The sequence below is a fragment of the Molothrus aeneus genome, chromosome 2 (assembly GCF_037042795.1).
Source record: "Molothrus aeneus isolate 106 chromosome 2, BPBGC_Maene_1.0, whole genome shotgun sequence".
NCBI lineage: Eukaryota > Metazoa > Chordata > Aves > Passeriformes > Icteridae > Molothrus > Molothrus aeneus.
Genome location: NC_089647.1, coordinates 4,530,407 through 4,555,905, shown reverse-complemented (window position 1 = coordinate 4,555,905; position 25,499 = coordinate 4,530,407). Strand labels below are relative to the sequence as shown.

At 43.0% G+C, this 25,499-nt stretch overlaps 1 protein-coding gene across 1 annotated transcript in view; it reads right to left on the bottom strand.

The window, feature by feature from the left end:
- The window catches only part of CD247 (CD247 molecule), a 45,678-nt gene that overhangs the window by 106 nt on the left and 20,073 nt on the right, over positions 1 to 25,499 (bottom strand). Inside the window, 6 exon segments of the mRNA XM_066568207.1 lie at positions 402 to 443; positions 1,614 to 1,670; positions 2,326 to 2,361; positions 3,007 to 3,090; positions 4,335 to 4,388; positions 5,546 to 5,652. Coding sequence (XP_066424304.1) covers positions 402 to 443; positions 1,614 to 1,670; positions 2,326 to 2,361; positions 3,007 to 3,090; positions 4,335 to 4,388; positions 5,546 to 5,652 — 380 coding nt within the window.

Genomic DNA, 25,499 nt, shown 5'->3' with positions numbered 1-25,499 from the left:
GTGAGTGCTTACTTCTTCCTGGCTGACTGGCAGCAGCAGGATGGCAGGGGCTCACTCAGGAGCAGGAGTCTGATTTTTTTCCCCCTACAGAGGTTTTTACTCCTGAGTGATTCTTTAGTTTTTGTGTGGTATAAATAGCTATTACTTACCTGAAGGCAAGGTACATCCTGAATAATGGTGATGAAAATATGACTACAGCAAATCATCCTAATTGGTTCTGCAGATCTTTGGAGTACATTTTATTTGTGTATTATTAAGAGCTAACTGATGCTAGAATGTGCATCCATAATTAAATGAACAGACATAAAATCATCATAAAATCACTTCTCTGTGCCTCCCTGTGAGTGCCATTGGATATCCAACCACAGGTGAGGGGAGCAGCTGTGGGAGGTGGTGCCTACCTGGTAGAGACCTTCATTGCCTTTGCCTCGCCGCCTCTGCTGCTTTGGGAAAATAAAACAAGCATAGACTGATTAATGGGTGCCTTCCTGATTATGCAGAAAGAAAGAAGCCCCTGAGTTCCCCCATGCTGTACTGAGGGTACAGGATGTACCAGCTGTGCATGGCTTGGACTCTGCTCTGCATAGGAAAGCACCTGGTAAGTCTGGACCAGCCCTGACATGCTGCAAGGGCTGTTAAGGAGAAAATAGAGAGGATAGAAAATAAAAACAAATTGGTTTTGTTTGCTGACATATTTTCCTGTCATACTGTTAGAATGTTGCTATTTCTTTGATTCATTGTATGTATAGAGATTTGGCAGCATTTCTGTAGACACTGATTATTTAGTATTAGATTGTATCACAAATGTGTCAAGGAGTAGTGCTTGTTACAGTTAAAATTGCAGCAAGCTATTAAATGATCATATATTTGGAAAGGGACAGGGGCTTTGGTGTTCTCGTCCCTCCAGAAACAGAAACATTCAAAAAACATGGTGCAACTTTATAACCCCATAGCTCAGAGACACAGCTTGACTCTGGCAGAGGAGCATTAGACTAAAAAAGGGGAAGATATTAAATGTTGGCGTTGCTTCAGCATTTCTCAACAGTAAACTTTGTTTTGAAATGCCCCTTTTTTCATGTGCCAGAAGGAAATGAAAGGTTTTATATATATATATATATGACACTTTGACATAAAATAAAACCTGTGTAGGTCAGAGCAATTTTTCATTTTGCCATAAACAAGTGTCCCCAGATGGTTTGTTTTTGACACAAGCCCTCCTCCCCCAGCAGTTTGTGCACAGAGCTAAAAACTCTCCCTCAGCTGTGACTGATGTGTGCCTTCTTAAACATTTGAGAGCAGAGCTGTGGGAAGGAGGACATTTCCCCTATTCCTTGTCTGAAGTCAGGCACAAGGAGGGGCTGGCACGTGCTCTCCTGATCCTGGAACACCAGCCAGCCTCAGCAGCCCGTGGAGGGGAAACCATAAACCTGCAGCTCCAAACTGCTCTGGAGAAACATGCCCCAAAATCTTCCAGTGCTGCTGGACCATTGCAGCACTTGACACCAGACCTTCCTTCAGCCCCCCCAGCCAGGGCAGCTGTCAGGGGTTTTCTGGCCAAAAGCTGAAATGTTTTCTGTTGCCACGTTTTCACCAGGAAGGAAAATAAGACTCACCTCTCCCTTCATTCCAATCTCACTGTATGCCTCCCCCATCTTGTCCTTCTGCAGCGACTGCAGACAGAGAGGGGGAAAGAGTCAGTGTGACAATAGAAAAGCCAAGGCAGCCCCTAGGTAGCCACATTTAAAACCAGCTGAACTCAGAGTGTCTCATTCAATAGCAGTAGAGGTCTTGGAAACAAGCTCATTCCTCAAGCACCAAGGACTCAGAAAGACCCAAGTTAAGATGTGATAATCAACAATCCTGTATCTGTTCTTTGGAGCACAGACCCACCACGTTTTGCCAGAGTCAAATCAATTCCATCAAGAGGTTCCTAAGGTTCCCTCTTAGATGCACTGGTATTTGGCCTTTGCCAGAGAGCAGTCACAGGGCTGGAGTCCATGCACAGGAACTACTGCAGCAGCAATCACATGGGATGCAGCCTGGTTAGTCACTAGCATTAGGCATTAGCAGGTATCTTGCTCAAGTTCTTTTCTACATCTCCCCAGTGTTTTGCTCCTGTCACTCAAAGTGAGCAGAAATTTTCTAGCAAAAACAGAGGGTCTGCTGGGAAGAGTTGGGTGGAAGGGAAGAGAAGTCTTGAAAGGCAGCTGTTGAGTTTTGAACCAGAGCTGAAATTGGGTGGCAGGGGGGAAAAGTCTCCTATAAAACAGAATCCTGTTCCCAGCCATCCCTCCCTCTCTGCCCTCTCCAGAGTGCTCTACTCACAGTGTAGACAGTGTCCTGAGGGTTCTTTCTCCTCTGCTGTAAAACAGAAGAAAAAAGTTGCCCATACATTGCGCTACCAGCATCCCCCATGTGCTTATGCATTTGCTCCATGGCACAGCTGTGGCTCTATGGACTTTCCCTGCCCATTCCAGTCCGTCCTGCCTCCACCTGTAAGGCTCTGTTCAGACAACTTGTTCTGGGAGAAATTAATTTCACTTTAGCAATTGGTAAAACTTAGTTCTTCGCTGCTCAGCCCCTACAGCTGTCACCTGCTGATGCAGGAGGTTTTCCCTCCCTTTTCCTTTGAAAGTGATGGGCCGTGCAGCACAAAGAGTTGTTTTGGCTGCTGCTCTGCTTTGTGGGCGCTTGTTTGATGGCATCAGACGCAGCGAGCTCTGTGAAACACCCACCGCTGCCGGGCCTCCTCCGCATCCGCCCCGGGCCCGGGTGTCACTTCCCACCCCGATGGCTGCGAGCTCCCAGCCCGGCGAGGGGCGCAGAGATCAAAGGGGAGGGGGAGCTTCGCTGCTGCCCCCCGCGCCGCCGGGGTTACGACACAAATCGCGTCGTTCCCTCCCCAGGAAGGCGCTGGGGTGGCTGCCTGTGTGAGCAGCGCTGTGACACGGCGTGGGAGGAGGCACCAGATCAAAGGACAGAGGCGCACATGTGCCTGGAGGTTACCTGGTGTCTCCCGCCCAGCTCGGGGTCTGCTCCTCGCTTTCCTCCCAGAACATCGTAATCGTCTCTGTGCCCGCGGGAGAGTTTCTGAAACGGGAGAGATGGACACCGTGATCATGAGATAAGAACAGATCTTAGAAAAGAAAGGGAACCCAGCTCAGCTCACAAGGACTATCACTGAACTAGAAATTCTTTTTACGCCCTAATGCAACTGTCAACAACACTGTCTACATTTAAGCCATGGAAATGACACAAAACTGCAAGCTGTTGCATCAAGCACCTTTCCTAAGTGGAAATGAGTTGAAAACCAGAGAGCATGAGGGGGAAGGACTCTGACTTTCATACTCTCTTTCCCACAGGAGAGCGAAGTGCCATGACCTTCATTTTTCTTGTAAGAGCTGTTCATCTAAATTTGCATCAAGGAGCTACAGAAATTTTATGCCCAACACAAATCTTAGCTGGAAAAGGTTACCTTGCACAAGGGCAAAGGAGAGATTTCAGGTCAAAATAACACAGCTGACAGAGCACTACTTGAAAGGTGACAGGCTACACTTAAACTGAAAAGAAATTGCATTAGTGTTCAGACATTACAGAGTTAAACAGAACTCATCACAGGATGTGGCTATGGTCAAAAGCATGAGAAAAAAAATTAAAAGACATCTAGACATAGCAAAAATAGCTCGAGTTTAATGCTGCCATGAGTGGGCAATTTAGTGAGGAGGCTCAGGCAGGGTCTTGTCTCTGCCCTCTTTCACTGCCTAAAGACGCTGCCCTTGGTCAGGGCACGGGACAAGGCGTTTCTCTGGTATGATCTGGTACAGCAGGGCTTCCTGCAAGGCAACAGGAAAGCTTGGGAATGGAGGCACAGGGCCTGTGTGGAGCTCAGGCTCCACACACTTGAGAGTGGACGAGCTGCAGGTGCAAAGGCAGCTCCACAGCATTCCTTGGCATTTGCCCTTTGCCCAGCCCACATCAAACAGCAGCAGCGGGGGCAGTGCCTGCACACACACCCAGAGCTCTCACAAACCTGTTTGTTCCATGGGGCAGCACAGCAAACAGCCTGGGCTCCTGCCAACCTAGAGCTCAGTGGGCCAAATCAGGAACCAACAGCCCAAAAAGCTCTCCAGCATCTGGGCAGAGTGGTGACACCAGAAGCTGTCCCTGCGAGGCTTTACCTTTCCTGCACCCATGTACAGCCTACTCATCAAGAGTACTACTACATGAGCCTACTTTTTGGCTCATCCAAAGCTTTTCTGACCAGCAGCCAGTTCAGTCTCTGTGCCCCACAATCTGGATGGTGGATTAGGGAACAAGGACCAGCAGTTACTCACGTTGTACACGTCATCCTGGCCCGCTCGCAGCTGGGGTTCAGAGGCCTGGCTGAGCTGCAAGAGAGACCATAGAGACCATTCCATGAGCAGAGACACAGTGGCTGCCCTCAGTCCTTTCATTCCCTCTCTCCTACCAGTTACCCTCATCAGAAACAGGGCAACCCACAAGCAGCTCCCTGTGTGGCTACAGGCAATGCAAACCCCTGCTGCAGCAGCACTTTTATCCACACAGCAGCCTGCCCTCAGCAGCCAAGTCGTTTTATTTCACATAACACCAGCTCACAAACTTCTGAGTTTGTTCCCTATGCACCTGTCTCTCCATTCTCTTCCTGTCCTAATCTTGTGCCTCCCTGGGACTTTGGTTCTCCCGCTGCCTGCAAGGCTGTTGGGCTTCCTGCAGGGAATCCCTGCACCCCTCAGGAGCAGCACGTGGCTTACAGGGCTCTGGTGCCACCCCAATAAGTTGAAGTGAGTGGCAGCTAACAAAGAGGTAAAGGATTATCCCTTCTGTAGCTGCTCTTTGGCTCAGCTGCTCACAATAATTATGAGAAATCAATTGCTAAGCCAAAATTTCAGTAAAGAAGGGCAGTTTTGGATCAATGAGAGCAGCTGCTTTGTGTTGTAGTGTTTAAACAAAAACCCTGTCAAACTACATTCTGCATTGATTTACTCTTTTTGAGTTATTATCACATTCAATTCTTTATTAAAAGTAACCTTCTAGCTCAGTCTATATTTAGGCATAGAATCACGTTTGTAACAATTACTCAAGTCCTCTCCTGTGGTTGGGTTGTTGCATCATCACACTCATAGTATCAAAGATGTCTGAATTGTTGAGACATTTTAATACATCCTTCACAAGCTTGCCATTTTCCCTATATTTTCTGTGTATCCCCTCCTCTCTTTCCAATGACAAAGCAGGAGAAAAAAAATCCACGTTACTCTTGATCAGTCACTTCCCATCTACAAAATCCAGAATCTCTGATGTATCCATAAGTGTAACATCAAAACACTCTCATATACTCTTTGGAAAGGACTGCTTTAGGTTGCTCAAGTGGACACCAGAAACAGAGGGGGAAAAAATAAAGAAAAAGAGAGAAAGAAAGCAAAAGAATAGAAAGGTCTCATTCCAAGAGATGGTTCCCCTCCACTCCCACTTTCCAGCCCAGCTTACACCACCAAATCCAAATGGATCTGTGTTGGGTTAGACTGACCTTTGCCTTCACAAAAAGGGCTGTCATGACCACTGCATAAATGAAGAGGAATCCATCCAGCATGTAGCAGAGCCTGGGATCTGTGAGGCCAAGAACTGATGCAGCATCTGCACAAAAAGATCAGGCACATCAGCAAACAAAGTCACTTGTGTCACTGGGTGCTTGGCAGCATAAATGTGGCAGTGCTGCATAGCACTCCATGGAAAAATAATAGCCAATGTGAGGGAAACACTTCCCCTTGGCAAAGGAGATGGAATTCTGAATAGAAGAATTTTAGGATTAATCTGGTCAAAAAGGACCGTGGCAAGTCCAGCCTTCTCTCTGAACAGGTTCAGTTAAACCAGACTGTGCCGGACCTCAGCCAGCTGAGAGTACCTCCATGGACAGAAATGTCTGCAAGCTCCCCCAGCCAACACAGGACCAGTTTATTTTCTGGGAAAACCCAGCAGCGTCTCCTGCAGGGATTCATGATGGGCCTGGTAAAGGCTTCCTTCATCGAGTGTGTGTGAGAAAATGCATTGTTTGGACAACATTTTAGGGGAGGGCTTCTCAATTCTGCACTAAATGTAAAGAAAGATTGTCACCATCACATTTAATGCTCCAAGAGTAACTTGAACCCATTGCCCCTCATGTTTTCCATGTGACTCCTAAAAAGGGAGTCTCCATCTTTTCAGCTACCATTTAAATATTTATACACTGACCACATCCAGCAGGATATGTTAATATGGTTAGGTTTCAGCAGATAAACCTGATAAAACTGCCCCTGTATCAGTTAATAAAGATGTAGAATGTTCACAAACTATAGCTAAAAAAATCAAAGGCTAAGTAACTATAGATCCACTATGCAGCTCCATGTCCATCCCCCAAGGAAAAGCTGTATTGCACAGTTATATAAAAAAACAAAGAAACAAATGCCTTAAAATTAATCTGAGTTGTGCTTTGTGCAGATTTGAAGGGCGTTCAAAACAGAAAGACAAAAATTATCAATAACCTGAAAAGCCCTTTGATGAAGATAAACAATCACTGTTCCCTCTGACAGCCACACACACCCAGAAAAAATACCACAGAGTAGATTTGTTTGTTTGTCTGAGCTAGGAGCTTGCATTCATTTTTTTCCCTAAATCATGCATTTAGAAACAAATCCATAGAAATAAATTGAGATCCTAGAAGGTTTTCCTTCTTCTCCCTCTTTTTCTGTCATTTAAAAAAATATGGTTCAAGCACTTTATGAAAAATACCCTTCACCACATTTCCTCAGGACTATAAAATTTCATTTATATGGGGTAAACAGAGACAGAGAGATTACATTATTTTCCCAACATTGTATATAAAACCAACAAACGAGCTGAGATTACCATCCCAGACATTTTCTTCTAAACAGTTCACAGGACAATATTTTACACCAGCCTGGAGGCATCTGAGATGCTGCTGAAAGCAGCATTTCTGTGTACTCTTTGGGTATCCTGGCCCTGAATCCCCTCTCCTGGTACCAAAGCCAGGCACATTCACACAATCATCTCAAGTCCAATATTTCTCCAGCACTAATAAAATCCCCAGACCAGGAGGAGACATAGAGGACTGTGGAGGAGATGCCAAGAGCGCAGGGGATTTAGCTGTGGCCCTGTGCCAACCACTGTCATCCTTGGCTGACTCTGCAGAGCCAACCAAGTGCCCACACGGTGCTTGTGTGGGGCAGCCCGGCCCCCAGCATCCCAGGTAATGGATTAAAGCTGTTCAGTGAGGGAAGGCCTGCTGCTCTGGCTGTGATTGTCCCTGGAAAAACATGTTTTGAGACTATGGCAAAGTCCAATATTTAGGAAAAAACCCACTAAAATGAATAGAATTATTAGGGTGGGAAAAGAACTCTGATATCAAGTTCAACCTTCAGCCAAATACCACTATGCCCACTAAACCATATTGTGAAGTGTCACATCTATTGATTTTTTTAACATTTCCAGGGATGGTGACTCCACCATTTCCCTGGGGAGCCTGTTTCAATGCTTAACCACTCTTCCAGTGCAGAAAATTTTCTTCATATCCAACCTTCAAGCTAGTGCAGCTTGAAGCTACTTCCCGTTGTCCTATCTGTTAGGTTGTGTTATTTCCTTCCTTTATACATTTGATTTCTGTATTCTTAAACAAAGCAAAGTGTACAAAGCACTTTCTAAATAATAACCTTTGAAACAGGGTTCTGGACTAGAAAGTGAGAGAGAGAAAAAGACAGAAGGTACAAAGCCTATTGAAAGAAAGGTCAAAGAGGTAGGAAGCACAATGGGCAGTTGAAACAGTTACCATCCATTCGGGTGAACAGGACCCGTTTAGGTTTTTAGATCGCCAGAGGAGCGGTTATTGGCTCTTCAAAACACAAGGCCAGTCCCTTAGGCACCACCAAAATGTGCTTTCTGTCCCTCATCAGCCATGGTCTGGGGGCTGAGGCCAAGGTCACAGCAGATGAGATGGGAGCTGGGCAGAGAAAAACATGCCAGGCCCGAGGGAGCAGTCACACTCAGGTGCCTAGCACAGAGCAAAGCACAAACAGTAAACAAATAGCAAAGCACAAATAGCAAATATTTCTCTGATGATTCCCATTCTGTTAACCTCACAGGTCACCCAGTGCCTACTGGGAGTTGCACAGTGTCTTTCCAATACTCACATAGCAGTCCCTGAGTAGAGCACTGCCCAGGTTGTCAGCCCTCCTCAATCCCTATTGCCTACACCTGGAGCTCTGTCAGCACCTGTGCTTCTGCTCCTGAGATGGTTCTTCCCAGCACCGCCTCCTTCCAAAGCCTGGACTTTTGTTCCCCCCTTTTCTCTGCTCCCACCCAGCAATGCAGCCCTGCTCTCCTCTGTGCCTGGGCACTCTCTCCTGCAGCTGCAGGTCCCTGCACTCCCACATTTGGACACGAGGCTGGCATCTCCCCAAAGCAGCTCTGCAACAACCCCTGTAGCCTTTTACTTTCTGAAGCATGGGTGAAGAAAAAAGAAAAAAAAAAGGCAATTCAGAAGTGCTGCAGACAGCAAGTGAGAAAAAGGCAGTGGTGAGAGGCCGAGAGCAGCCCCAGAGCCAAGGCAGAGGAAGCCTGGGGCCGGCAGGGAGGCTGCACTGCGGGCGCCCGCCTCGAGAGCCCTGCGTGGTTTCACAGCTTCAAGCCCCGGCTCAGGGCCAGCAGCAGCTCTCCTGCACAGGGCAGCAAACTCAGCTGCAGCCACCTGCCCACACCGCCTGCTGCTCCAGTCCTGGAGAGACACAGGGAGTCCCAGAACCACATCCAGTCACCCTGCTGCAAATCGTGACACGAGGGAGGGATGCTGCACCCCAAAGCTGGCTGGGGTCCAATCCACAGGGCTGGCCCAGTGCAGCCAGTACCAATGGGGACCAGCTGAACTGAATCACTGGAACATAGCCTGGGCCCTTGAAGTGTGCCAGAACATTTCTTTTTAACAGGATTCTCCTCCTCCAATGTTTTTAGTGTGCGTCTGGATTGGGTTAGACCATGATTCCTGATAATAGTTTGAGAAATACAGACCGTAAAAGCTGAATTACTTGTAAATCCAGATCACATCTGTCTACCATAAATTTTTTCTCTCCCATGGGCCTTATTAAGTGATTCATTTAAGAGTTTTACTTTTAGAGGTTACCAAAATTCAGTAACGCAGCTGTAAATGAAGCGTTTTATCTTCCTGGAAACCGAGTTTTTCAGTGAAGCCCATGAAAACCAGTCCCAGCACAAGAGATTTATTGATGCAACTGTGGTTAAATACAAAGGTGTTTAAAGGCAGATCCTGCAGGACCTTCTCCCAACAGCCCAGAGCTGCCTGAGGTGCTTGCTGGGCAGCTTTTCTCAGACACCACCATCTTCCACCGGCAGTGATCCCTGTGACTCTGGATGATGCTGGGTGTGATGGGTCTTGCCTCACTGCTGCTGTCTGAGAACAAAATTCTGAACCCAAGAGAGCTCCCTGGGCTCAGGGCAGAATGAGGAAAGAGATGAGTACCCTGCATGGTGCTTCTCTTCAAGTGTACACAGGCCTGCAGCTGAAAGGACAGCCCAGACTAAATGCCTACAAGTTAGCCAGCTAAAATTATTACAAATAATCCTGTTCATAAAGAATGTATCTGTCATGGGGTTTGTTTCTATTTATGTTTTTCTATGGGTTTTACTCATAGACAGAAACAACAAGCAAGCCTGTGACCCTCCACGGCTGAAGAAGCTGAGGCCAATTCTCCTTCACTTGCAGAAGGCAGAGGCTCAATTAATTTGTCATCAATATTCCATCACATATTTGTGAAACACAGCATGGCCCAAAGCAAAGCTGTACCCTTGAAGTTCAGCATTAGAGTTCATTGTTGTTGGAGGAAACTGCTGATATGATCAGGATTCAGGTTACAAGACCAGTTTTGGGCAGCCCAAATAATTGCATTTAAAAAGGAAAGTATTTTAGGCCATTAGCTTCCAATTTTTTACACCAATGAGTGTTAGCCCTATGGAAAGTCAAGGTAAAGTGCTTTAGGACTCCTGTGAGCCCTTCCTACTCCTTTTAGGATCCCTTTCAGGGAGGCACTAACACGAAGTTCAAATAATTCAAGTTTTCCTCTGATTTATTTGGAAGAAATAGAATCAAAAGAAGGAAAATATTATAATGCCACATGGGATTAAACATTGGTGTTCCTGCCCATGGCAAGGGGTTTGAAACTAGATGATCTTTAAGGTCCTTTGCAAGCCAAGTTTTTCTACGATTTTATGATCTTCTAGCGCATCATGGAATAAAGACTCTAATAAAAAAAATCCAGGGTACTGTAACAGGAGAAAGACAAGTAGATCTCCAGCTGCTGTTTGATATGTGGGAAGAGGAAACATATCTACCTTTTCAGTCTGAAGGTGGAGAAGATTAACTTTGAATATATAATTAAACAAGGCAGCCTTTCACCCTCCAAATCCTTCCAGAGCCTCGTCAGAAACAGAAAGGAGGGGAGTGCCTTGCTCATCTCTGGAAGGGGACTCCTTGCTTCATCAAAACAGTCAGTCATTCTCAGAAAAAGCAACTGCTTTCACTTCTCACTTGAGCAAGGACTCGGTGCAAAGGGCTTTCCTGAAGCAAGCCTGGTGTTGCCTCCTAGAGACAGCCAACCATGCACAGGGCAGTTGCAGACATGGATATCCAACAAGCTGGGCTGACAGCTGCAAGCTGTGCAGCTCTGTCAGCTTTTGTAGGGGTTTAGATTAGGCACAAGTGCTTTTACTAGACCCATCTTCATCAGGGACAGCAAAAGTTTAATCCAGTTAATGCAAAAGGTGTTCCCTGCTGTAAATTTTCAAGTGTTTAATTCAATCTGGTGTTAAGTGTACAAAGAGGCAAGAATTATTATTCACATGCTTCTAGGTCACTTAGCCTTTCCCTTGCCCTACCAACTCTGCCCCACAGCAGTAACTCACCCCAGAGTGATTTACTATCAGGTGCCCTTTTCATTCCAGCTCCTACAACCCCGTGCACATGATGCAGGACCACATAAGAGAATTGAGCCTCCTTGTCCCCCTGGGAATCCCAAAGAGAAGTCACAGCTGCAAGGCTGGAGGAAGAGACTCCGAGCCAGGCACAAGATGCTGCTGATCACAATCAGATGTGTTCCTCTGCTCAGTGAGCACTTCTCAGAGTGGCAGACATTTCTCTAAGTACTTTAAATTAGTGTTTTTAAGTTTGACTTTACAGCTAGCTCATGGCTCCAGTAATCAAATCTACTGGTAACAAGAAGAACAATTCCCAACCAGGAGATTTATAAGGCATTCCCACTTGCTTTTATCCTAGTTTCAAACTTCCAAAAGTCATTAAGCCCAGGTGGGCTGTCCCACCTGGTGGGAAATGGTGGGAACTGAATGCAGAGATGCACAGGCCCAGCAAGAGCCTCTCCAGGGCAGGTGTCCAACCTGAGCTTGATTGCAACTGCCTTCGTTTGCTGCAAGCAGAGCAGTAAAAAAATCTCTCACAAGAACACAAGCAAAGGGTGGAGGTGCTGGAGGGAGAATTGCAGCTACAAGGAGGCCATTTGCAGAGAGCAGTCAGCCCATGAGCAATTCCTTCCCCTGCAGCCAACATGCACCAAAGCTGGGACAGTGACAGGAGCCATCCCTGATGTATGCTCAAAGCCATGCCTGGACACTCATGCTGCTAATCCTACTGGAATCTAATCAGGGTTTTTTTTTTCCTTTTTCTGGGATCAATTTTCACCTGAACTCAGCAGCAGCACCAGATCTAACCAGTGCCAAAAGAGCCAGAGTAAGGAAGGACACCAAGCCCCCAGCAATGGAACCATCCACTTTTCTATGTTAAGTTCATAGCAACACTTGTCAAACCCCAGGTAGCTGTCACTCAAGTATTTCAAAACATTTCTCATACGATGTTTTTCAGCAGATAAATGACTGAATCACAGGGAAGGTAGACATACAAGGTGGGAAAATGGTGGAAGGCTGCAAGATTTACTTTAGCAGGACAACTAGGAGCAGACTGTTTTAAGGCTAGCAAAGCCTCAAGATATTTTCACTACAACATCCACTTGCAACGAGGTTTCTGAGGGTGAAGAAATTCCTGGTGAAGCTTGGTGTCAAGGAGGGAAATAGTTAAATCATCTGCAGATGCAGTGGGCAGGAAGGAGGTTGCACCAACGGCTGAGGCTCTAAACCCTGCAGTAGCTGCACACACCGGGAGGGAGCGGTTTCAGAGCAGTGCCCTGCCACTGACCCACTTAGTGCAGAGATGTGTGTGTCATGTCCTGCCCCTGCCAGAGGATGCACAGGCCAAAAACCTCCCCTGTGCAACAGCAAGTTATGTACAGGGTAGAGAGAAAGGGTGATTAAGGGTTCATATTAGTTCCCTGCATACTTTTCCTGCAGCATTGCTCAACAAAATTTAGCGATAATAAGATTAAGACTACTGGGGGATATTCCTCTCTGAAAGGAGCACATGAAGCGTTTCACAGGCCTCATGAAAAAGAGCCAATGGATGAGCTCTCACAAAATGGAAATATCACAACAAACTTTGCCTGGGTCCTCGATGGACTCCTTCAACAAAGGGGCTCAGAACAAACCCTAACTCTTTGGAATCACACATTCCACTTGAAAAAAACAAAAAAGGAATTGCTTCTTCCACCTCTGAAATGCCCTTCCTCTGATTTGGGAGCATTCACATTTCCATAGCATCTAGCAACTATGCAGCTAAAATTTGATGGCAGAGCAAAGCACCGCTGAAGAGAAAGGGCTTTGTCATGCATCTGCAAGTGGGACAGGGATTTATTTATCCCTGTTAACACCTCACTGCTGAGGCTGTGCTCCTCTGTCAGGTGACAAAACTGTGGCTGGTACATCTCCACTGCTGCATTTTGTTAAGAGCCACCTGAGGGACTACACCCAACTTTAGAAAACCTTATCTCAGATGGCATTACAGGGTAAGGGGAAAGCAAAGTGCTGTATTTTGAAACACACCTTCTCACACATAGGTAGGAAATGGCAAGAATGAAGAGCCTATATATAAATTTTGACTGGAATAAAGACTGTTAGAAAGCAATACATTCTGGTGTGGGGTGGGAGAAATAGGAGGAAAGAATTTCCTTATCATTGATAACTTTATGTAACACCTTTATTTCACCAACTATAAGATAAAACTAATACATTAACTGTCAAAAATACTGAAGTGCTCTCAAAAGCTCAGGCACTGGAAGCTGGTACCTACTTAATTCCTTCTCTATGGAAACAGACTTGTAGGAAAAAAAATCCCAAAGCCCAAGGAAAAGGACTCTAATCTCTCATCACAAAGAAAATTTCCTGTTTATTTACACTACAAGTTCAAACCATTCTATGGCAGTATTTGGAATGCAGATGAAGTAATTATGATTTACCCATTGCGTGCAACTAAAATTAAAATTTGTCAAGTTAATTCCAATAATTACTTGGGAATACATCGAAAATCTGGAAAGGTGAGTTACCATGAGTAATTTAAATTCATTTCATCCACAGCACTAAATGTACCCTATGGTTTTTCTTCAAGATTTTTTGTTAAAAGATTTTCCAGAAATTTAGCAAAGAGAAATGCTATTCTGTTGCTTATGACTAGATTTAGTTTAGTTTTGTTTTCCTGGAGGAGTGGCACAGCCATTTCAGAGGATTTAGATCCCTTGTATTTATTCTTTCCATCTTAACATAGACAAGCAGCTCTCAGCCACTTACCAGATATATTTTACAGAACAATTCTGTTCATACCTTCAAGTTTCAGAGCACCTATCTGAAGCAGCCACTTGAGATGGGATATTATGTTGTCTCTGATTTTTCTCGCTCCAACTAATTTTGTAAGTGTAGAATCATGCACTTGTACTGCCACTGCATTCATCTAATTGCTTGTCAGCCTCATAAAACATGTTCCTTTTAAGATCTTTAATGCTGCTTCTAAAATGGATGAAAATTTTGAAATTATGTTTACTTTAAACCACCCCTCTCTCCCACAAAAACCAGATTGGGAAGCCTCTGGGATGTGGAGAGAGATAAAAAGGCTGTGTAGAAACTGTATTTGTTTGCTTTCTGTGTGCAGCTGAGATGGATTTAGAATGCAAAGGAAATTTATATGAGCTCCATTTTTCATAGCACTGGGAGCTTAAGTCAGCTTTATTGAAAGCACAGTTTGGGAAAGTGCAGTCACAGAACTGCTGGATGGAGTGAAAAATTGCCAAGTGATCAAATGCCCACAGAAAATAAATTTTCTCCTAAAAGGATCCTTAGTGTTTTATTTACTTTTTGTACTCTGTAAGAAAAATCTTTCTTCTACTTCTATCCATTACAAGTTTTTGTTGCCACGGAACCCTTTATTGTGTATCGCACTATCTAAAATACCTAACAAAAAACTGGGTAGCCAGAAAATGCATGGGCTTGTACAGGACAAAACACTTTCCTCCCTTAATACAAATGCTTTTCTGAGATCAGTTGTGATGAATCCATTGTTCATTCACATCTGGACTTGTTGTGTATTCCTAATAGGACAGAGGGGAAGAGGGAAGGTACCAGGGACCCACTTTGAGGTGCTTTGCAGTGGCCTCATCTGTGCTGCCGGGAGTTTCTGGCATGTGCAAGCCTGGAATTAATCCCATTAAGCAAAGTGTTATCCCACAGAATTAGCCATTAGATGTGCATTAATTATTTCAATCTAGCCCCTGAAATCCATTTGGAGAAGCTGCCCTGTTCTTACAGACAAAAAAAGCAAAGCTGTGGGAGCCAATAGCACTCACGAGGATTGTGCACGAGGGTTTATCGCATCCAAACGGAGGAAGAAACTCAAGTGAATGTAAAATGTCCTGGTTTTCTTCCCAGTAAAGAGCAGATTCCAAAATGGGTGGATTCATTCTCCCCACCATTGATTTCAAATTAGCAAAGGCCATTTAATTCAATGAGAACAGGTTTAGCCACAGAGCAGACACGCACACCTTCAAAGAAGCACAAGAAACAGGCAGTGTGCATCTATAATTCAAATATAAATGCAAATGCTTTTTCTAACACACTACATTTCATTATACAAAAAAGATTTACTCAATCTAACAAATTTAAATTTGGAGAGTATAGTCTACACAATTTTTCTGGAAAATAAACTTTTTCATTACTCTTTAAATTCACTGTGTTCTACCCTGCTTTCAGAGTAACCTGACAGTTTGTTCTTCTGCAATTCATTTTCACATGCCTACACATTAGAAGTCAGAAAACAAAAAGGAAAAAATTGCCTCTGAACCCTTTAATTTAAAAAGTATTCTTTTTCTAGAAATATATCCTAAAGCTGTATTTCTGTTTTATCAACAAAAATTATCAGTGGTTTACTCCAAGTCCATTGCAAGAACTACATTAGAATTATTTACTACAAGGCAAAAGAGCAGGAAAGACTGGATGGTTCAGCTCATTGCACAGCACCAAATATATTATATTATATATTTAACTCTCCAAACATTTCTGCATTTCTACTGAAAAAGAGCACACCACATGCACAAAATACAAAGTCTGTGCACATAAAGCAAAAAAAGTCTGGCTTTGTAACCTGCTCTACCTAATACGCTTTAGGATATAAAACTGGTTCACCAACAATGATGGAAAAATAAAATCACTATGTATTTCTGCTGTCAGTCGATTTTCTGCCTGGACAGGACAAAAAAAGTAATTTCCTAACAGATTCCATGCGCCTGAAATTTATTGAACATGACGGCATCCACTGTCACATAGTGAGTTTTTATCTAAATTAAATTATATAGGGATGTAGATACAGCTACAGAGCAAACATTATCTTAATTCATTTCATTTTATAAACATGCATTTAATTATTTATGCTGGGAAAAAACAATGAAACCTAAACAGCAAAATCATAAGCAAATCTTCATAGACCTTAGACAATATTATTTTACCAAACTAGTGCCACAAGCCCCTTGAAGACAAATTTCTCTGCTAGCAAGACCCATCCTCCTCCAGTGTCCTACTGTTAAATATCTCACTCTTGTAAGTTTATGATCAGAAAAAAGTCCCTAAAAGAGAAAAAGTCTGACCAACTGGGACAGAGAAAATCTGTTCAGTTATTTTATTACCATGGTAACAATTGGTGATCCAAACACTATGGTTTTCAGACATAGTTTACAGCAATAAAGGCAATTTCTTCTCTTTTCCCTGTAACATTTCTAACACTGTTGTAATGGCAGCAGCATAAAAAGTGAAAAAATACTTGTAGAATCCTATGCAAAATTATTATGTACTCTTTAGAAGCAGCAATTGAGTGACAGTTTTATGCCGCTATTTATAATCTAGGTAAAGCTAAATAAAGTCTAACACTGAACATACGGCTTCACTTAAAATTCTCAGCTGACTGGGACACAGAAATACCCTCCTGGTGGGCTGTTCAGAGATTAGAATTTCTGCAGCTTTTAAGAGATTAAATTCAGCAGCTGGTTATGCTGTCTGCAGAATAACCCGATATCAGATATTGGGCACAGTTAGAATTCCTGCACAACCAATTTGTAATTCAAGTCACACCTGTATAATTAAGATTTTTAAAAAATCATATTTCAAAATTAGCTGTACTTTCAGTTTTTTGGGAAGTGTCAGTAAGGCATGTTTTAAAAACAAAATAAACTCTGCCATTTGAATTTCTCTTAGCAGAATACTGCAGTTGGAGTGAAGAGAGTACATTTGTCTGTTTGCATACAGACTTGCTTCCAATCAGAAACATCTGCAAACTCAGAAAGATCAAGCTCTACTGGCAGATGGACAGCTTAAATTTTGCCATCCAGAAAGGTATGCAGCAGTGCTGAAATCAATAACAAAAACTCTAAATAATGTTATTAACAGATCTGTATCAACTTGTGAACTCTTGACTCCCAGAAACCCTACTCACTACTGATTTCCACAGAAATGTTTTGTGCTTACTCTGTTGTGGTGGAGTCTGATGGCGCCAGCATTTTTATGGAAATAATGCATCGTCATTTTGCTCAATGACTACTCACTTTACAACTGAAGAAGCAAAATTGATATCCTTATCTTCAGTCAAGACTTGTACTTTATTTTTATTACTGACCAGAAGTGTAAAAGTGAAAAAGCCAGTTCCACATGCTGCTTGCAATATTACAGGGAATTTAGCATTACACTCCCAGTTGTTTTTGTCCAAGTTTCTCAGTTTACAAATGCTCCACTAGGTCAAAAGAGAACCCCCGCAGTTTCTGCAAAACTATGTCTGGCTTTATTTTAAAATATCCGTTTTAACCTTATTAGGTCACGTAGGAATCAAAATCTAGAGCACAAGCATGGAGATGATTATAAGATGTTGAATTCAAACGATCCCACTCAAACAACTGCTGCACAAACTTTCTGAGTACTTGTCAAAAGGCCAAGAAAGTGCATTTTATGCAGACAATCTTAATGGTGGGAAACGACAGAAAACACAGTGATGTCATCAAATTATTTTCTATAATTACCAGAGTGTTCTGTGCTGTCCTATTTGTAAAACCACTCTGTGCTGTAAAAAGTTAGCCAAAATAGGACTTAGAGCACAAACAAGTACTTGCAGTGTAATGGTGTTCTCAATGCTTGTCAGGAAAGTTCAGGGAGGAGCAGAAAACCCGGAGCCATGACATCAGCCAAGGACACTCTTTTATGTTCGCTGCTCCCTTGGGCATTGCACACCAGACACTCTCCAGGCTGGTTTTAATAATAGCTTTATAGCCATAGCTAAGGAGAGAATGACTGCTTTATTATCCTTTGCAGATAGATAAATCACATTTCTTACACCTACCCAACTGGCTCACCTCTGTGTTACAGCTTTCCATCCTGACCACTAATTGTCCTTTGATCAGGTTTTGTTAACGATGCACTCCTCTTTGTACAGACCATACCAGAGGTACCACATGACTTACCTTTGCCTCATTCTTACATTCTGGATGTGCAGTACTTTGATCAGAAAAGATCAGGGCTGTGTTTCAGCATGGACCATACAAATCAGGGCTTGATGCCACACTCAGAAAAACAAATGCATTTTCTTGCTCCAACACCTTGCTGCTACATCCTGGTGCAGCCCCAGAAAATCCCCCATCATTTACGACAGAGCAGCTGGACAAAACCAGCCAGGCCATTTCAGAAACTGCTCAGGAGCTGTTTGCCCAGCAGATCACCTGTGATTTTTCTGGTTTATTCTGGCCTGCCAAGGGGCAGGACATGGGCTCTGTGGAGGAGGAAGCCTTCTCCCTATGTGCTCCCCTCCAGCACTGCACAAGTTGGCTCTGGGCCCCATCGCCACAACACAGGCTGGCTTCTTCTGTCAGAAATCTCCATCCTTTTTATCTCTTTGGTCAGGTTAACATCACTAATTGTGTTTATTTTTTTCCTATTCCTTTCCTTCAACCTTTCTTCCTTGTTCAAAACAGCTGGTTTCTGGGAGACCTTTGAGTATTTTGAAGATCTGGCTACAAAGCTGATTGTGAAATGGCTTGAACACTTCACACAGATTTGTTCCCCTACTGAAACACTCTTGGGGGCTGTGCTCGCCTGCCTGACAGTAACCACAAGATCCATGCCCACGGAGTCCCTTTCACTTATAAACTGTGGCAACAAAGCCAAGCTCCTGGTCCCTCGCTCATGCACACCCTGGCCCCCTCAAACCTCAAAGCGTGACGTGACGCTTCCCTTCGGCAGATACGGATCTACCCCCCACACACCGCCCCGGCAAAAACACATCTGAGACTCTCCTCAGCTCAGACAGCCAGCGCCAGGTGTGGCTGGGAAAGCACTTGCTCAGAGCAGCTGAAAACTCCTCTAACTGAGATAGAAATTGTTACCTCAAAGTAAAGTAAGGGTAGGAGCAGGCTTTATAATTTCAGGGCTCTTCAGCCTCTCTTTTGCAGCAGGAATTAAAAAAAACCAACCAAATGAACAAAAAAAGAGCAGCACCTTAAGTCTGGGTCGCAGGTATTGTTTTCCCAAACTTGGGACCTTAAGCAAGCAATCCTCTGAGAAACACGTGAGCAGCCCTGGGGACAGGTTTCAAGAAGCAACAGCAACATCTGGGATCAGTGTCCCAGCTCTGTTCCGTGGCAGACCCTGCAGAAAGACTGCACAGGCTTCCAACCCACCAAAGAGGCATCACACCAACCCCACTACGCAGCATGAGCAGGGACTGCTTTTCCTTTGAAGTACCTGGCTCCAAAGAAAGCCCTTTTGACAACACCCTCCAGGCAATACGTGTATGACACCATCTTACACAGCAACACTTTTTTTTTTTAAGTTGAAGGGTGGTGGAAAAGGTTGTTTGTTTGTTTTCAAAACATGGCTGTCTTTGTGGGAGTTACTGCGTTCACCCATGAAATGGGACATGCCTGCAGAGCTCAGCAGAGAGGACCCAATGCCTCAACACAGAATGTCCTGCACCTCTGCTGCCTGAGCTGGAAAATTTGGCTCTCAGCATATCCTGGAAGCTTGGATAAAAAAGAAAAAGACAGCACCTAATGATCTTGTGTTGTAGTGCCAGACTAAGGCTGCAATAGGGCAGGCAGCGTGAGTCCAAATGCTGCCAGACAGGCTAAGGCAGAAAGGGAAGGTGACAAGTTGTTTTCCTTCTTCTTCCATTTTTCTTAAAAGGCAAAAGACCTTTTTTTTTTTTTCCCAGAAAACAGCTTTGACTCTGGATTCAAAGCTGCCAGACACAAAACCAAATTCACATTCATATGGAATAACCACTGATACACAAACTCTCCTCTTTTATGCACAGGACCATGAATTGCAGCATGAATTTTCTGAATATTTCTTGCCAACTCCCACTCCTTCATAATGAGCAACTGGAAAGTTTCAATCTGAATAACTGACTTTATAGATTTAGGGAAAAACAAGTCAATTTATTATGACAAAGGCCAAAAAAAGCCCTGTTTGTGCTCTCCGGAATATACCGTATTGTCTCCTGTGAGCAAGCAACAAAACAGTTTGTCATTCAGAAGTTTAAACCCAAGTCTTATGAGGTTAGGCTATATCTTTCTAATATAAGAAATACAAATTCTAGGTAATCACAAAGTACCAGCAGAGATGCAAAAGCATCAAAATATCTGTATTTGAAGGTTTTCTTCTTATTCAAGAACATTTCGCTCCTTCATTCCAAACACGTGCTGGAGTTGGAATAATCAAAATAAAAATCTATACTGAACTTTCGATAAACATCTTCAATTTGACAACGCTGGTATTGCCTTTGCCCCATTATTTTGCATTTATGTAGCTTCAGAGCATTCTCCTTCTGAAGTGACTATCGATAAGCCAGTGACAGATACACTGAAAGAAATACAGAGATATAACAGGATTCCCTTCCTGCCACCTTCCAGAGCTACAGGACTTGGCTAAATCGGTGATGCTCTTCAGTTTAAGTGAGCACCTCAAATTTTTGGGTTCATCCATTGCCATTTTCTCTCAGGTGCAACATGCTCACTGTCTTTCCCTTCCACATAAACATAGGTGCAATACCACAGATCAAGGGTGTATGTACATATATTCACGGATACACCACATAATCCTCACACATATTTTTATATGTGTTCCTATATCTACATGCTCTCACCCCAGCCATTTCTTCTGTCTGTGGAAAAGAAGAGTAAGCAGCTTCGAATGGATTCATAAAAACAGACAATAACATATTTTCCACTCAAGCAGAGAGGAACTACAGATTCATTTATAACTTTACTCCTCTATTTAAAAGAAGAGACCTAAACAACACTGACAAAACAGTGGAAAATTAAAGCATTTTATCTGTTCAGCATTTTCTGTCTTGTTCTTGCTAGTGGTAAACAGCCCTTCCAGTGGGAAAGCCCCACTTCAGCTCAGGAAGCATCCCTGAACACACTGGTATAGCCAGGGAACAGCTGATGCCCCAGGCACAGCAAGGATACATCCTACAAAGAGAGACAGGCCTGTTCTCCCTGGCCAAAATCTGTTTTTCTGGATGGAGTGTGATGTTTTCCTGCATACAGCCTGGGTTTTGCCAGCACTCATAAGGTGCCAACTCAACTACATCAGGGACAGTGCTGAAGCTCAAAACTACATGCACTTGCTAGGAATGACATCCACGTGCCAGCTCCGCCTAAGTCACTATCATCTATTTCAACTATGTATTATCTGGGACATCTGTTATCACAGGCAATCAAAAAGGCTGCAGACTACATTCATTCACACCTCACATCCCAAGATCATGACAAAAGAGCTGCATCCTCTGATTTCTTTCTAATCAGGTTCTTTGCCATAAACACTTCCACATTTTTCTATCATTGAGAAGTTAAGAAAGGGGTATATTTATTTTTTGAAGAAAAATCCCTAAAGACCTGGTCAACCACATGAACCCCAGCAGCTGAGGTTTGAAGAAAAATTATCATCTTTTTGAGACAGATGAGAAATTAATGACAGGTCAGGGACGTAGTCTTCGGAGGATAAAAAAATCAGGGTAATAAATGAATGCAGCACAAGGTATCTCAGGTTATTGGGGAGTTTGTGTGGTGCTTTACAATGTGCTTACAGTGTCCTTAACTGCATGGACAAAAATCAGATGTTTGCTTCATTCTCTCTTTATTTACAGTGTTCCTAGCTACTGGGTACTTGTCAAAGCCCAGCCACCAGTCACAGAAGCTAAATAGTTAATCAGTAAGCCGAAAGAAAAGCTTGTGGAAGAGCATGTTGCTTGTCTCCTTCAAAATACTGCACTAGGAGAGCCTAAAAGATAGCAGAGCCTCAAGTCTCAAAAGTTACAGGGCACCAGAAAGCAAGATGATAAAGTACACAAACTACATTAAGTAGAGCCTGTTAATGTTTGTAATAAAAAGGACTAAATTGTTAACAGAGAGAGAAAGGACTTCAAAGTAGTAGTATTTTTAAAAAATCAGCACATTATTTCTCACTTGCTTTTGACCATAAAGTCTTCAATTGTGAGCACATATTATGTTGCATTTGGTATTTAGACCACGTTACAAGAACATTTTTCTTTGCAAAAGTAAGAACACATTAAATTTCATGCTTGACGTGTTCATTTGTGCTAAAGGAGAAGTAACTGCCCAGGGCCCAGATTACATCCGCCTCAAAGCAGCAAACCAAAGCTTTAACTTCAACTGGTAGGTTAATTGCCTGCTTGAACATCCTTTTCAACCTTGAGATGAACCTGATAATTCACCTAAAAAAGCTGAAAAGCTCGATTTATTTTTGTCCCAGTGCAGAAAACGGTATGTGTGCTCGAAGACAGTCCAGTGATGGAAATTCATATCTTCTGGTGCCCCAGACTGTTAGCTGAGTTAGCATGCCAAAAAGTTCAAGCTATGCTTATCAATTTGATATAAGTAAAAATGGTGCTCTCATTGCAAACATTCCTGTTGGTTTTCTTCTAAAGAAACAAGATCTTGTGGCACTAAAGAGTGGCAAAAATGCAATTTTAATACTTCATGCTGCTGACTTGCATCCATCGTAATATTAAAAAAGAAGGAATGCTCTGTCTTTGCAGAAAGGCCCATAATGTTCAGAGCACCTCTTTGGATGATATTACAATTTGCAAGTGTTTTCTTTCTGAAAAATGGAAACCTTGAATTTTTGGGATTGCTTTTCTAAAATATCAAAGGAAAGATAAAACCATGTACACTTCCATGTGATATTTCATTTTTAATTCTCATGAAGTCTTGTTTTTAAATATCAAAAAATACATCTTTTCTAAATCAAAGAATCTTCTGGTTGTTATAAGAAAACTCTTTAAAAAACACACAATTAAACAGATAAAAGGTTTCCACTTGACTCTGGAAAAGAGTTTTTAAGTCTCTGTTTTGGAATCTAAGTTCTGGTATGATTTAGTAATGTCTCTTTGCTGTGTTGTATTGAAAAGTCATAATTTATCTATTTAATTTACTACAATTGTACAACTAACTTTGTAGTATCCTGAATTTTAATTTAGTCTACACCATTTCAGATGGAGAAAATTCAACAACTGAATGGCAAAACCCGTTTATTTTAAAAATTCCCTTTTTTAATGCCCCAGGATCACCTCTGGGATATTTCCCCCCTTCATCTCCATTGCACAGACCCATACCCCCAGCCTGCAACCCAAAGGGCGGGTGGCACAGGACCCCCAGAGTGCAATGGGACCCAGGTGGTTCAGCACAAAGTCAGCAGTGAGCTGTGTGTGGCTCAGCTCTGCTGGGCAAGCCCCAGCCCAGCTGCTTGCTGCTGTTTACGATAAAAGGTGACCCCACGGGAGGCAGCCTCACCCACGGAAACGCCCCAGTTCACAGAAGTCATCGTCTTTCTGACTGTCCATGGGGTTTTCTGCTGCTTGTTTCAGTCCCCACAGTGCCAGGATGATTTTCCAGCTGTGCCCCAGAGTCACAGCTGGGGGATGCTCTGACTCCTGGTGGAGTTTACAGAACCTTCTCCCACCCAAGTCCACCTCCTTGCCACTACACCCCTTCCCACTGCAGAAACCTTTCCAGTTCATCTCCACATCTGCAAATTCCAGACCGATATCCACGAGGTGCAGCGAGGGCAAAAATTTGAGACAGACCACTGAGAAGCATTCAGCAACTCCCAAAGCTACAAACACAGCAAGGCTCCTGGGCCAGCCACAGAAGGACAGAGAAAAACGTCTAGAGGCAGGCAAGCACATGACTACTGAAAAGGTAACAGCAAATTTCGATAGGATGTGGTGGAAACAGCAGAGGCACTGAACTGCCAACCCTACATGCTTTAAAAAAAATGCCAGGGTTCTATAAATAATTAGTTTGCATTCAAAAGTAGATGAAAACAAAAGCACATGATACTTGAGAAAAATATGACACATTGGCAGTTCTGTAACAGACAGAACTGAGCAAATGTTTCATGGGACTGTTTAGTTATGCAGCAAGGCAGGGATTAATGCCCATTTTGGATACTTTCAAAAAAGCCAAGCCACCATTTTTGGTTTACCACCTTCCTTCCAAGAGCCACATTTCCCTGCAAACTTGTTATGCTTTCAGCACTGACTAAAAATACAGAAAAAAAAATTGGATTAGACTAAGATTCTCATCCTGCTCCTTCCAAATTTCACAGTACACTCAAGGAACAGGATCCCATGTTGATATATTAATGACAATTAAGTATTTAATATTTGATACTTCTCTTAAGTATTTAATATTTGAGCTTCTTTTGATAGGCACTGAGACACATTGAAGGTAAATGCATGTGTGATACACCCAATAAAAATCACGAGGGGAAACACCGAGCAGGGCACGGAAATCCAGGTTAAACTGGCAACAGGCTTCAAGTGGGGGAAACACTACAACACACTTGTCTGTTTTTGTTTTAAAGAGGAAACAGTGATCTCCTCTTGTTTGCTGAGGCAGAAGGCAGCACAGCAGCAAACATAAGTTTTTTTACGTATCTGAATTACACTGATCTGATTCCTCATTATTGAGTAAAACATAGCTAAGGAGACAAAGCACTGCAATACTTGTATTCAATTTAAAAAAAGGTTTAAGAATTATGTAATTCACACAGCAGTCAGTGAATTCTAACATCATTAAAGCTGGTGCAAACTTTGGCAGAACTTCAGATACCGACTTACATCCTTGTACTTCTGACAGGAAGGAAGGGAACCCATGAGCCAAGCAGTTTACCACTGTTTGGTAAGCTCTAAAAACAATCTGCAGGGAAATAAGGTGGTCATATTCTGGAATTTTTAAAACAAAGATAAATGGTACACATTGGATGAGTTATTGCATGTCTATCATATGTCCATGAAATTCTGTCTGATATTGCAGACTGCTTCTGTGTTGAAGACGTGTTCCTAGCCTGTGTCATCTAAAAGTTTTATTCATATACTCCTATATTTCTCTGCCATTGTTATTAAGCATGATATTAAATAGTAATATCCATACAATTCTTACAGATCCTCAATAATCATCTCTTCAGACCCAAATTTTCACCTGCCCATCATACTGGACCAATATTACAATATCGACAGGACCAATATTCCATCAGGTATGATACCTCCCACCTCTCTGTTCTGTGTAGCACCAGGAGAAATGATTCAGATAAATCCATCATCCATTCCTTTGTGGAGATAATTAATAACATTTTACAGAGTAATCAGTTTAGTTATCCTCATGATCTTTTGAAAAGCTACCTTGCATTTTATCTTTCTTTCCACATTCCTCTCTTGTGTATTTCCCAAAGAATTTCTCCTGAAACATTTTAGTCCATTGAGGTGCAGCATGAACAGATTTGTAACTGATCCCTGCTCTTCTTGTTCCTGGGGAATTAGTAGCAGATTTGCTGGTTTTGTATCATGCACAGAACTGACCCTGTAATGGTTCAATCCCAATTTTACCAGCCAGTGGAGGAACAGTAAGGATTACTTATGTGCAAACAATGAATAACTGAAATACCTGAGCACAAAGTGTTGAAAGGTAGGAATACAA